General features: G+C 50.5%; 1 protein-coding gene across 3 annotated transcripts in view; it reads right to left on the bottom strand.

The window, feature by feature from the left end:
• Window positions 1-6,199: 6,199 nt before the first annotated feature.
• rspo2 (R-spondin 2) overlaps window positions 6,200-14,687 on the bottom strand; it is a gene marked incomplete at both ends in the record, with an annotated part of 70,909 nt that continues 62,421 nt past the window's right edge. The window contains one exon of one of the 3 annotated variants that reach the window (XM_084444936.1): window positions 6,200-6,304. In XM_084444936.1, coding sequence (XP_084301062.1) covers window positions 6,200-6,304 — 105 coding nt within the window. Of the gene's footprint in view, window positions 6,319-14,687 lie in introns of all 3 variants that reach the window. The other 2 variants (XM_084444937.1, XM_084444938.1) reach the window with 2 other exon arrangements.

The following is a 14,687-nucleotide window of genomic DNA, read 5'->3' as shown; positions in this document are numbered from 1 at the left end:
CGGGGAGTCGTTAGCTCCGGCGGTCACTGCTAATGTGTGTTAAGTGCCGGGTGTGACACAGCCGCGCTCATAAAGAGTGTGTGTGTCACGTCCTGAGTGGAAGGACGGGCGCTCGGCCACGCTCCCCTCAGAGCCCCCTCAGGTGAACAGGCACAATGGATGAGTGTTAGGAGTGGGATGTGATCTAATAATCAGATTAGCGTTAACTTTAGTCCAAACCACCCGTACCCCGTACCCCCCCCCACAAGCCAGTGAAGGCCCTCTACTCTTCTAGGGTCTCCATCAAAAACTAGCAAGCCTGTCTTAATAACAACAATTTTATTAAGATAGAAACTATTTAACAGTGTTTCACAGACAAATTACTGCAGAAACAGGTGTGAGAACAGGTGTGAACGCAGATGTGAAAACAGGTGTGTAAAAAAAAAAAGAAAGAAAGAAAGTTCCAAAACAAATAGCTAACAGGAGAGAAGAATGTTGGGGTGAAGCAAGCCACACCTGAGGAACCCCATACCAGCTTAGAGGAACCCCACACCAGCTCAGCCCAAAGGAACGCCACACTAGGGAAACCCCCTACCATCTTAGAGGAACCCCATACCAGAGGAACCCCATACCAGCCCAGAGGAACACCACACGCCAGAGGAACCCCATACCAGAGGAACCCCATACCAGCCCAGAGGAACCCATACCAGAGGAACCCCATACCAGCCCAGAGGAACACCACACGCCAGAGGAACCCCATACCAGAGGAACCCCACACCAGAGGAACCCCATACCAGAGGAACCCCACACCAAAGGAACTCCACACCAGAGGAACCCCATACCAGAGGATCCCACACCAGAGGAACTCCACACCAGCTCAGAGCATAGATATCTGTCAGTCTGTGTTGTGTGGATCTCTCAACCTCAGCTGCACCTGCTGTCATGAAACCAGATCTACAGCCTGGAAGCTAACAGGCCATGCATCATTTCCCGTAGATGTCAGAGGGGGAATATATATCTGTACTAAATCAAAGTATGACACCACAGATAGACATGCAAGGTGGATGTGAGATCATGTTCTTCATGGTGAGGCCTGGTGTAACGTTTCTCTCTCTCTCTCTCTCTCTCTCTCTCTCTCTCTCTTTCTCTCTCTCTCTCTTTCTCTCTGTCCCTATCTCAGGGAGAAAGGCATTAGGTCTCTCCCTCCATTATTGAGGCAGGTCCCCTCTCAGTCTCCCATCAGATTTATCTTCCCAGAAAAGCAGAGAGGGTCACAGACAATTACCGTTTATTGTTGCAGTTATTTCTGCACATAATAAATGTGTTACTTAGCAACTTTCTCTAAATGAAGCCAATCTGCGTTCAAAGGAAATGGACTCCGGATACAATTTGCAATAAGGAGAAAATTTTTCAGAATTTGGAGACACTTTGTGCCTGTACTCTGTGCCCTTGCTTTCCATCAGTGTTGCAGCTTATGGTGACCAAGTCCAGAGTAGCAGATTTGCAGGCCTGTGATCTCAAGGCAGTGCGGGCTCTTCCTACGGGCAGACCAAGTGCTGTGCTTCGGGCCCCATGGCTGATGGGGGTGGGGGCCTGGGCATTGCCCACCAAAAATGTCATGTTGCTCACCCAACTGATAAAAGTCTGACCTATGTCAAATTTACATTTTGCTATAAATAAGTTGGAGGGAAAAATGCAGAAAATGTATTGTCTGCCCTTGGAAAGCCCCCCTCCCCCCCTGCCCAGGGCCCGAATCCTGCCTAGGGCAACATAAACCCAGTCTTGGAGAGAGTACCTACCTAATATGCAAGCTCTATCAGACGCCGCCAAACACTAATGACATGGGTCTCCCCCTCCCCTCACCTCAGGGGCTAAGCCATGGTTCCACCACGCATATATTAAAAACAGCAAATAAGTCTACATTTTATTGTCCCCGGCGATATGATTAAGCCGCAGCCACACATGTCATAACTTCCACATCCGTCGTCGGTGGTGGAACGAGTGTGTCACTCGACCGCAGAGGTGCACTCACACACACAGCAGAGCTGAGGAGAGGAAGGCAACTCTAACATGCATAAGGCCTGGAAACCTCCCTCTCTCTTCCTCACGCTAGCACTTCTTCTCTCTCTCTGCCTCTTTCTCATGTTCTCTGGTTCCTACTGGTTTGTATCCTGCTGGAGCTGGTTACTGGTTTGTATCCTGCTGGAACTGGTTCCTACTGGTTTGTATCCTGCTGGAACTGGTTCCTACTGGTTGGTATCCTGCTGGAACTGGTTCCTACTGGTTTGTATCCTGCTGGAGCTGGTTCCTACTGGTTTGTATACTGCTGGAGCTAGTTCCTACTGGTTTGTATACTGCTGGAGCTGGTTCCTACTGGTTGTTGTGTAATTTACAATTTATTCATTTAGCATACACATTTTTATCCAAAGCGACTTCCAATGTTTTGAGCTGGCGTTGGGGTTAAACTTTACCCAAGGGCACAATGGTAGGCAATGATTGTCAAATGGCCTTGCCCGGTCTCGAACCAGCTGCAGCTGGTTGTTATACTGCTAGCTGGTTGTTGCTGGTTGTTGCTGTAGCTGGTTCCTGCTGGTTGTTATACTGATAGCTGGTAGTTGCTGGTTGTTATACTGCTAGCTGGTTGTTGCTGGTTGTTATACTGCTGTAGCTGGTTCCTGCTGGTTGTTATACTGCTGTAGCTGGTCCCTGCTGGTTGTTATACTGCTGTAGCTGGGTCTTTGAAGTCTGTTTTAATAATGGGACTGAGGCAGACCGTTCTTTAATGCTCCCTCTAGGTTTACAGAAGTGGTTGGCGTAAACAGGAGCCAGGGAGAGCTGTAACGTCAGATGTGTGAGTGAATCTGACGCTGCCGATACCCTAAAATGACATTAAAGGAAACCTCCTCCTGTCCTGCACTTTGTCACTTACACACAAACACGTGCACACACACACACACACACACGCAAAGGGCCAAGGAGAAAGGATCACACACCAACACACTACAATAGAGCGGAGAGGGAGATAGACTACACATCATCATGCATCCCAGAGCTTCTCTACGGTGCTGTTGTCCCCTCTCTCCGGGCCCTGTGGTGCGGTGCTGTTGTCCCCTCTCTCCGGGCCCTGTGGTGCGGTGCTGTTGTCCCCTCTCTCCGGGCCCTGGGTGCGGTTCTGTTGTCCCCTCTCTCCGGGCCCTGTGGTGCGGTGCTGTTGTCCCCTCTCTCTGGGCCCTGTGGTGCGGTGCTGTTGTCCCCTCTCTCCGGGCCCTGTGGTGCGGTGCTGTTGTCCCTCTCGGGGCCCTGTGGTATGGTGCTGTTGTCCCTCTCGGGGCCCTGTGGTATGGTGCTGTTGTCCCCTCTCTCGGGGCCCTGTGGAATGGTGCTGTTGTCCCCTCTCTCTGGGCCCTGTGGTGCGGTGCTCCGGTTGGTGTTGGTGGTCTGCTCCTTAATGAATCCACTTCAGTGCAGTGCCTCTCCTCTCTGACTAATCCCCCGTCTGCCGCAGTGACAGCCTGGCCCCAGGGAGTCCAGGGCATCTGCCAGCCTGCCGCCCACCACCTCCCTAACCAGACACACATGGCCCTGAAACAACAACTCTCTTCTACTGCATCCGCGCTCCTGTTCTTATATCTTTTTTATTTATTTCGTTTCGTGACCAGGAGAAGCCACGTCTGCGTCGAGAGTCGAGTTCAACTAACCCCCGTGTCAAACACCTTCGCTCCGCAAAGAGAACGAGAACTGTTAACACCTGTGGACGGCAGCCATTTCTACCGAGGGCAAGTTTTAAAACAAAAAAAAGAGTGAAAGATATGGGGAGGGAAAGAGGGGTGTAGGAAAAGAGAGAGAGAGCGGATAGGAAAGGAGAGAGGGGTACAAGGGAGGGAGAGAGGGGGGATAGGGAAAGGATAGAAGGGTATTTCAACACTTGAGGCCCTCCCTGTGGAAATATCCAGTGTGACTTCAGAGGATGCCCAGGGGGAAGCGGGAGCGCTGTGGTCTCTGTCTCTCAGGATGATGTATACGACACGGCCTGATTCATGCGCTACTGTACCTCCTTAAGCTGTCTGGCAGACGCGCACGCACATTTCTTAAGGGGCTATGATTATACAGTAGACATCTCTGATGGAATCAGCCGTGACGCGCGCTAAACCTTTTCTGGCGAAGCCGGCCGACTCTGTCCAGGGGAGGATTTCCATATATTTTTTTTTAATGTTATTTGATGAACCCCGGAGAATGAATGAAAAGTGTGATGGCTGTTCCACATGAAGAGAGGATGAATGAACGGGTGTGTGTTAGGTAAGACAGTAGCCTAGCCAAGTACGCGTTTGTGTGTGACAGTGTGTGTGTGTGTACACGTGTGTGTGTGTGCGTGCGTTAGATGGAGTGAACAGTAAGTAGTGCAGCGAGGTTGGTTATGAATGAGCAGCCGGCGATGACATTTATGGTGGCTTTGCACCATGCATGAGATCTCATCAGAATGACTTACAGGCCCATCGCCATGACGCCATGCTGCTGAGGTCCAATCGAGCGTATCCAATCCGCTGGCCTCGTGTCGTGCGGCGTGCGCGTGATTGATATCACAAATGTTTCCTGAGCGGCATAATTGTACAGTAAAGTGAGCTACGGCGAATGAGACGCTGGTTCCACACTCAAAAGCTACAGTACGTCACCACACAGTCACATGAAATGTCTTTTAATAAAACACAACGTACACATTATGCAGTCCTATGACCCTATAGATGCTGAATCCTGAAGATCAAACCTAGAATATGTCAAACAAAGCATCATACATTAGATCTTTTTTTCTTGAAACACTGAAGTCAATAGATGAGGTTAGATGAAGGCAAAACAACACTGGTCTTTGCGAGGACACAATTTCCTTGTACGTTGTACTCTGTCGCTATTACAAATGAACCTACTTGAGAAGGTGGAGATGTGTGTTTTAGAAGGAATCCAGAGAATACTCCAGCACAGACAAGTAACAGCATGAGACCAAAATTTCTCACCAAAACACAAAAAAGTACAAAATAGAATCAATAAATAAATCAAATATATACCATATAAATGTATTAGCTATGCGGTGGCTATGTTTATTATTATTATTTTGTTTTTTAATTGTTTTAATCTGTAGCTCGGTATTACAACCTTCTCTCTAACACATTTAGAACGGTGAAGAGTCAATACTGAATATAAACTGCTAATGCAGAGGCCAGTCTGTTGCCATGCTAGTCGAACAATTACATTATCTTTAGCCACACTATACAGTTGGAGGAGCGTAAAGCTGTCTGGACGCACACACTTTGTGCTGAGAATAAAATACTTTGCAAACTATGCATGGTATTTCGGAACGTTACTCTCAAAAATGTAGTACATAATGAACAGAAAGGCCATACGGGGATCAGTCGTCCGCCCCCCGGACGACGCGAGGGGAGCTCTGACTTATAAATACAGAAAAATGTCTCTTTTTTTATTTCAAGACGTCAGTTCTGTCCGTCGCTGTCCTCTCTTCATCCGCTACCCCTCTTCTTCCTTCTCTCTGCTCGTTCTTCCTCCTCTCCTCCAGGATCCTTGTCTTCCAAGAACAGCTTGACCGCCTCCCTCTCCTGCCCTCTCTCTCTCTCTCTCTCTCTCTCTCTCTCTCTCTTTCTCTCTCTCCCTCCCCCTCTCTCAGTCCGAGACCCCTGATCTCTCCTTCTCCGTCCAGACGTATGCGTGAAGGGGACGAGTGTTCTAAGAGTTCTATGATGTCACTGTGGGGTCACAGGGCAGGGCGCTGATTGGCTGGTCTGTCACCGGTACGGGGGGGGAAGCAGCAGGAGGCAGAGACACCGAGTGTGTGTGCGTGTGTGTGTGTGTGTATGTGCACATTTGTGGTGTGTGTGTGTGTGTGTATACAGTGTGTTTGTTTGTTTGTTTGATGTGTGTGTGTGTGTGTGTGTGTGTGTGTGTGTGTGTGTGGTTGTTAGATGTTTGTGTGTGTGTTTGATGGATGTGTGTGTGTGTGTGTGTGTGTGTGTGTGTGTGTGTGTGTGTGTGTGTGTGTGGTGTCAGTGACTGTATGGTTAGAGTGTGTGTCAGGGCGGGGAGTGTGTGTATGTGTGTGTGTGTGTACTGTGTGTGTGTGTGTGTGTGTGTGTGTGTGTGTGTGTGTGTGTGTGTGTGTGTGGAGCAGCGGCTAGCAGCTTAGTGTTCTAGGTTGGGGTGGGTGGGGTCTCAGTCCTCACTGGCTGGGGCGCACGGACGCCAGGTGGTCGCTGTGCTGGTTCTGGGCCCGGAACCGAAGCCTCTGCTTGTTGGACTTCTTCTTTGGTTCTTTGGATCGGTGCTTCCCTGATCCCCCTGAAGGCAGAGAGAAGAAGAAGAGAGATGAGAAGGAGTTTTAGCAAGGAGTACTTTAGTGTAGAGCCATTACTAAGACACAGGCTCTGTCTCTTCTGTGTCGTCTCAAACCACATCTGCACCGTGCAACAAACGCTGTCTATTGACCGTCCCGAGCCAGTCTGAGGCGGTCCAAACCAGTCTGCTGGTCTGGTCTGAGGGATGGAGATAGAAGTTCAATGTCCCCCTTCCCCTCCACCCTGAACTATCCCTCAGTCACCCCAACACTTCAACTCAAATGGAGAGACAGACAGAGAGAGAGAGAGAGAGAGAGAGAGAGAGAGAAGAAGAAGAAGAAGAAGAAGAGTGGGAGAGAGAGGCAGGGGAAGTTGCATATCTGGAAAGGTCCTCCAGCCAAGGTTAATTCATCGTGGGTGCCATGGTAATGGGCAAAGCATGCTGGGAAGCATCCTGCGCTAGTGGAACCTTGAGTAGTGGACTGGTTCTGGGTGCCAACACTCGCATGCTGGCCACCCAACCCAACCAGCTGAACACAGAACCATGCAGCCTAAAGCCTCAGTCTCATGTCTCAACACCAGGTCCACAGAGCCTGGCCCAACCTTGCACTTTTCAGATTGTGTACCTAGGGGGAGGCAGGCTAATGTTTGTAAGACGTGGTAAGATTGATCCCTAACTGGCTTTCTCATATACCCTGGCCCAACACCAATTCTCATATACCCTGGCCCAACACCAACTTCTCATATACCCTGGCCCAACACCAACTTCTCATATACCCTGGCCTAACAGCACCTTCTCATATACCCTGGCCTAACACCACCTTCTCATATACCCTGGTTCAACGTCAGCTTCTCATAGACCCTGGTTCAACACCACCTTCTCATATACTCTGACCCAACACCACCTTCTCATATACCCTTGACCAACGTTACCGTCTCATACCACCGGCACAGTAAGCATCCCTCTAAACAGCTCAGCTGGCCTCTAGGAGAACCCAACACTGTGAAACACATTTGAAAATCTCCTTCGCTCGGAGCGGGACACACATGAGAAAACTAGATATTGCTTTTTTTTATGAGGCCCTCTAAACTGATGTCATAGCTAGACAAATATCAAACAATTTCAAAGCCATTTCCTGCAATTAATCTGATCTGGCTATTCCCGGTCCCACAGCCAGCTGAGGCAGAACCACAGGTTCTAAATCAACCTCCTGTCACAAGGTCAACGTAGCTCTTTGATCCCCTTTTTCCAGGCCCTCCAATTGAGCAACATTAACAGCAAAGCTGCTATGCTTGTTTAGTAAATGTCTCTTTAGATTTCTGGGGTGAGTTACAGTGTGGTTCTGACTTCTAGAGCGCGTTCAGCGCTCAACGCCATCTGGACCGTACTGTAGGCCTCTCTCTTCCTAATTGCCATTTAAAGAGCTTGTTTTCATTCGAAACAGTGTTGCTATGTGCTTCATAAACATGCACCTAAATGCAATCAACTCAAGACCAATTACAGCTGATGGCATTGAGGGCTTCAGTGCAGTGTTACAGGCCTGTGTACCAGGGTCTAGGTGCAGTGTTACAGTGTTACAGGCTTGTCTACCAGGGTCTAGGTGCAGTGTTACAGGCCTGTGAACCAGGGCCCCAGCGCAGTACCATTTGTAACAACACCAGAAGAACCCTCTGAACAGTGGTTCCAGGTATAACCCTTTTCAGGTCCTCATTTAGGGTTCTAAACACACAACCTTACAGAGCTGAAAAGAGTTCCATCTGGAAGATGGAAGCTTAGAGTTCTATCTGGAGCCTACTTCCCAAGGGTTTTTCTAATTGTTCTAAATGGTTCTGCAGTAGACAGAGCCAGACCAGCATAACTGTTTCATAACCATGGTTTTCTTGTCCTACAGCTAGAGGGCAACCAACACCAGGACAAGCCAACACCCCCAACCCCCACTGCCTCAGACAGAGTACAGCAGAGATGGGCTGTGAGAACAGGAACCCTGCTTCCCATTCAGCGTGTCCTCAGGCGTAATACAAGGCTGCACACTCATAGCTTTCATCATCTCATATTTACAATCAGTGATTAGTGGCATTCACAGAAGGAACTGTTTAATTTACCAAGGAAAATAAATGATTAAGTCAACTCAACTGCACTCAAAACCAGGAACTAATTCATAAATCTTCGAGCATGTTAAGATAATTTCATCTTGGAAGGAACACAAAGCTTTAAATCATTGTGTTACTCCACAACTGGCATGGCCAGAACTCACTGCCAAAGAGGAAGAATTACTTTTATCTCAAATATGTATTTCTGTGCTTAATTTTCTTCTCAGTTTTTGGACGCATTCAGCATTACTTCTTCAATTCTTAATTTCCCAATGTTTACTATTCCTTTGTACTGTAGATAACATCATCTGCTCGCTAAACCACCACATTGTACCAATCTGCAGTCAGCGTGAATAAAATAAATAAACAAAAACACGGATAAACAAATCAAAATGTTTTATAAGTCAGAATCAGAAGCAGATATGGTATGCATGTGCAGCATGTATTACAGTGTGTGTGTGTGTGTGTGTGTGTGTGTGTGTGTGTGTGTGTGTGTGTGTGTCTGAGCGCGAGAGACACAGCCAAATGGATTTGATCAGCCCAGGCTGCTGCTGGGTCAGACTGGGTGACCCCATAAGGTCCCTACGAGCAGTCTGTGTGCACACGTGTGTGTGTGTGGGTATGCGCACACGATGTGTGTGTGTATGTGAGTGTGTGTGCATGTCCGTATGTTCTTTTATTATCCGTCCAGGGTCTCTGAGAACAGTCTATGAGAACAGCCTCTCTGCCTGTCTACAGGCACATGCAATCTTACTGTATCAGTTGCACCTGGCTACGGAGGACCATCCTTCCCAGCATGCACTGGGGTGGGAGCTACTTCCCGACCCCTGACCTGCAGACATTCCAGACCCACCCTGATCCATCACTCTCTCCCTCAATTTTTCCCTGCCTATCTCTCTCTCTCTACCCCTCTATACACATTCATCCGGATCCACCTCTCTCTCTCTCTCTCTCTCTCTCTATCATGGTCTCTCTCTCTCCTCTCCATCCCCCCCTCTCTCTGCCGCCCGCAGACTCTGTGGAGCTGAGTCCTTCCTACTGTCAGAGCAGAGTTCTCTTCTCTGTCCGTCTGCCTGTCTATCTGTCTGCCTTCCTGTTTGTCTGTCTGTCTGCCCGTCTGTCTACCTGTCTGTCTATCTGTCTGCCTTCCTGTTTGTCTGTCTGTCTATCTATCTGCTCGTCTGTCTACCTGTCTGCCTGTCTGCCTGCCTGCCTGTCTGTCTGTTTGCCTGTCTGTCTGTCTGTCTGTCTGTCTGTCTGTCTGTCTGTCTGCAGGGCAGCGTGACCTCATCCAGGGCTGACCAGCGGCAGCAGGAATCGAAGGCCTAATCTTATCCCCGTGCTGCGGTCGCAAGAAATCGATGGCTGACCTCGAGAAGGCATTTAGACAGACAGCAAATGGGTTCCTCCTTCTAAAAAGCCCCCCCTCCGCCTCCTCCTTCTGTCCTCCTACCCTCTCCTATTCTCCTCTCCTCCTGTCCTCCTGTCCTCCTACCCTCTCTTCTTCTTCTCCTCTCCTCCTCCGTCTCCTTTTACCGTCTCCTCTCCTGTCATCTCCTCTCCCCCTCTCCTCCTCCTCCTCCTCCTCTGTTACTCCATCCCGCAGCTGTCATCTTCAGACCATACTAATAACTATCAGAGAAGATGGAGGAGGGTTTAGCGTCCAGTTCTGGTGGACTCGGGGACGACAACGCCGGCGTTTCTCTGGCGTCTCGTCTTCTTCACCAACAGGCCAAGGCGGAGGCCATTATTTGTGAGGGAAAGGAGAGGACTGCTGGCGCCAGGGAGATCTGATTTCAGCAGCAGAAATTGGATTAGCAGCCATTACAGATCTCCTCACACATACATTTATAACGCTGTGAAGGGGAACGAGTCTGCAGCCAGAGCCTGCTCCAATCACGCACAGACACACTCACGCACACACTCACACACACACACACACACACACACACAGTGTGTGTTTGACTAGACGGAAGGTATGGTGGTCAGTGATAAAGAAAGGAATAAAGTAACAATTTATTGGCCGTCCATAAGAGAGTGAGAGAGTGAGTGAGTGAGAGAGAGAGAGAGAGAGAGAGAGAGAGAGAGAGAGAGAGAGAGAGAGAGATGAAGGGGGAAAGTAAGAAAAATGTGCCGTTATTTGTCAGTGAAAGAGAAGGAGTCTGGAGGAGAGCGTCTTTTCTGAGAAGAGGTCCGTCCTGCCAACCAGCTGACAGCCTCTCTGCACAGCATCATCTCCACTAACAAGATGAATCTACTGCCTCTACCTTCTCTCTCTCTCGCTCTCTCTCTCTGTTCCTCTCTCTCTCTCTCTGTTCCTCTCTCTCTCTCTCTGTTCCTCTCTCTCTCTCTCTCTCTCTCTCACTCTCTCTGTTCCTCTCTCTCTCTCTCTCCCCCCCCCTCTCTCTCGCTCTCTCTCTCTGTTCCTCTCTCTCTCTCTCTCTCTCTGTTCCTCTCTCTCTCTCTCTCTCTCACTCTCTCTGTTCCTCTCTCTCTCTCTCTCCCCCCCCCCCCTCTCTCTCGCTCTCTCTCTCTGTTCCTCTCTCTCTCTCTCTCTCTCTCTCTCTCTGTTCCTCTCCCACTCTTTCTTCTCACTCTCCGGCTCTTGCTTGCTCTATCACCCCATATCTCTCTCTCTCTCTCTCTCTCTCTCCTTCCCTGCCTGTCTGTCTCTCCATATCCCTCTCCCTCTCTTTCTCTCTCCCTCTCTCTCTCTCTCTCCCTCTCTCTCTCCCTCGATGCTCTGCTTACAATCAGGGAGCTTCTTAGTGAGGATGATCTAAAACATATGCGTTCCTGTTTATAAAGCTAATGTTGGGATTAGGTGGCTCATTATTTTCTAATCTGCGGCCGGTCGGGGGGATCTGTTGGGAGATTAGGCAGCAGGTTAGCCCGCCGCCCCGGCCTTTGAAGTCGCTCGTCTCTGACAGGAGTTAAAGAGAAAACCTGACGGGGATTAGCGTCCTTAGCGGAGAGGACCTGGCCAAACACGCATGACTGACACAGAGATTAATCTGCTGGATGATCGGCGCAGAGCTGGGCTCTCGCTCAGACACCAGGACGGACAGGAGAGGCGGAGGGACGGACGGAAGGACAGACGCGGAGAGGGACAGACAGACGGACGGACAGAGAGATCCGGGGATCAGAGGGGGGCGGACCAGGGAAAGGAGAGAGGGAGGGAGAGAGAGAGAGAGGGAGGGAGGGAGAGAGAGAGGGAGGGAGAGAGGGAGAGGGAGGGAGAGAGAGGGAAAGAGAGAGAAGGATTGAGGAGGGAGGGAGAGAGAGAGAGAGGGAGGGACGGAGAGGGAGGGAGGAAAGGAGAGAGGGAGGGAGAGAGGAGAGAGAGAGGGAGGGAAGGAGAGAGGGAGGGAAGAAGAGAGAGGGAGGGAAGAAGAGAGAGAGAGAGGGGGAGGGAGGGAGAGGTAGGGAGAGAGGGAGTAGCAGACTGGGTGAAAACACTCCCGTTAATCCATGTGTGATCTGTCATCATCACCCCACAGGTATACTTAGACTGAGAGACCAGCCTGTAAATATTTGGTCTAATGTTGGACTCCTGAACCACCTACGCTACTGCCCTAGCCACCATAACAACAACAGGCCAGGGGGAGGACGAACCAAAACTCTTCCTCCGTAGAGTCACAACTCAGCCCCCCCGCCCACCCCGCCCCCCACCCGAATGGTTTAAGTTGGCGCCTCACTCGCTGGCTGGTGTCACCACGGTAACGTCAGCGAGCAAGACGGTGTCGAAGCGTGATGACTGGGCCGCCGCGTCTGATAGGCTGAAACCACAGGCCCTGAGAGAGCGGCACTGCTGAGAGAGGGGCCTCTTCTGTGGTCTGCTATCTCCTCACTGACTCACACACACACACACACACACACACACACACACACACATCTGGGCCTAAGTACATGTGCTGGCTCAGCCCGGGGGCCCGGTCTCTAAATGAAGGATAATTAGCCTAGTTAGCTGTAATGAATGGCTAAATGTTGTGTTTCATTTCTGAAGAGCAGAATAAGAAGCGTGGTCTTTATCAAAGGAGGCCCCCGCCAATGTTGCTGCAGGCCAGCCAGCAGTGAGAGGCAGTGTTTACGCGTGGCTAAATGTGTGTGCGTGAGAGAGAGAGAGATGAATGTGTGTGTGTGCGTGTGTAGGTGTGTGTGTGAGCTGTGGATAGCTCTAGAGGCGGGGGCGGGGGGGGGGAGGGGGCTAGGGCCCGTTAAAGATGAACAGACTACTGCTGGGATATTAAACATGGATCACTAACGTTACACCTGGGATAGCCGGCCGATGGGATTCTGATCCACTACAGTCATATACATCACGAACGTACGCACGCACACACACACACACACACACACACACACACACACGCACACGCACACAAACACACGCACCAGCACACACACACACATTCATTCTTCTCTCTAGTATCCCCTATGTCACCATCTGATCACAACAACCATGCTTTGATCTCCTTCAGACATATGCAAATGCTTCCTGCATGTGGTGATGTCACGCCAGGGTAGAAGTGCTCTTGGGAGGCAGTGTGGTCACTGTTCTCCATTCAGTCCTCATAATCATTATCGATGGAGACAGACACAAAGAAATCCCTTAATGAAATGAATCCATTTGTTACTAATTAGGGAGGCTTTTCCTAGGAGCACTTTGCTCCGGACTCAAACTCTTTTTGAGTTTTGGGGGGAGAACAACAGCGATTGCCTTTGTGATTCATTGTCTTAGCTATTACACAGAGAAAGCTCTTAAAGCAGCGTCTTGGCAGGCGTGGTAAAGACGTGCTCTTTTACACACTCTACTCAAACTTCCCCTTTAAAACCTGCCTTGGCACCCCTCAGCTAGGAGAGTGAACAACTCCCAATGCACTCCCTAGCCCACCACAGCAACCTCTCTCCCACACACACACACACACACACACACACACACACACACACACACACACACACACACAAACACACACTGCCCCCCCCCCCCCACACACATATACACACAAACACAGCCACGCACAATTGATCCAAACCCCCCCACCCCTCCACACACACACACACAAACACATACAAACACCCACACAAACCAAACACACACATACATACTATACACAAAAATCACCCCCCCCCCACCCAGAGGAAAGCAGCACCCCAGAAGGCTTAGCTGTTGCATTCTAAAAGCAACATTCACACTGAGCATGCTCGTAGGGAGGATGCCTCAGCTCCCCAGGGCCGACCTGCCCACTAACCCCCCCCCACGCCCCCCAACACCACATCTGGGTCTCATCTGTGGAGGAGGAGCATCTGCATTTCCTGGTGGTGCTGAGTGTGGGCCCGGGTCGAAGCCTAGGCCTCGGGTAGGGGGGGGACCCAGGCCTAGGGGATGTACCTGGCTGGATCCACCCCCCCCCCCCCGCCAAAGCCTGCTGGAACTGTCCCAGGACATGACGGCACCCCGCCCTGCTTTATGGAGGGGCTGCTCTCACTACGAGCGCTCGGGGAGCTGTTTGGAAGACTCCTCCTTCGCATACACAATGTGTTTGTACTGTTACACTCACACCTGCAACACAGCCACTGTCACTCTAGCACTACAGAGCGGACTGGACTGTATGAACACACACACGCACACACACACACGCACACACACACACACACACACACACACACACACATAGTGAGGGGCACAACATGCAGCCAAGTGTCTGTCTCCTGTGTGTGTGTGTGTTGTTCTAATAACAGTCCCTGGTCTCTGTCTCCCAGTACTCGCCCCTCTAGGACCAGGGATGTTGGGGTTCTAGACCCAGTGTCTAGAATCAGGGATGTTGGGGTTCTAGACCCAGTGTCTAGAATCAGGGATGTTGGGGTTCTAGACCCAGTGTCTAGAATCAGGGATGTTGGGGTTCTAGACCCAGTGTCTAGAATCAGGGATGTTGGGGTTCTAGACCTAGTATCTAGGACCAGCGAGGTTGGGGGTTTTAGGCCCAGTATCTACGACCATGGACGTTGGGGTTGTACGTCCAGTATCTAGGACTAGAGGAGTTGGGGAGCGGGGGGATCTAGGCCCAGTAACCCCCCCCCCCTCCCCCTCACGAGAACGAGTGGGATTAGGGATCTTATGTAGGAGGAAATTGTCCATGATGTTCATGACTCTCTCTTCTCTATCTCATTTCTCCACAAGCCTCTTCCTCCCCCCCCCCTGCTCCTCTCCGGCAGGAAATCCCCGTCCTGTCTGGTGGTGGTGCTGAGCGCCCCTGTCCTGAGCCCCGGTCAGACCTAACA

The sequence above is a fragment of the Borostomias antarcticus genome (assembly GCF_949987555.1).
Source record: "Borostomias antarcticus genome assembly, chromosome: 10".
NCBI classification, from domain to species: Eukaryota; Metazoa; Chordata; class Actinopteri; order Stomiiformes; family Stomiidae; genus Borostomias; species Borostomias antarcticus.
The sequence above is the reverse complement of the archived record's forward strand: the minus strand, read 5'-3'. Positions and strand labels throughout refer to the sequence as shown.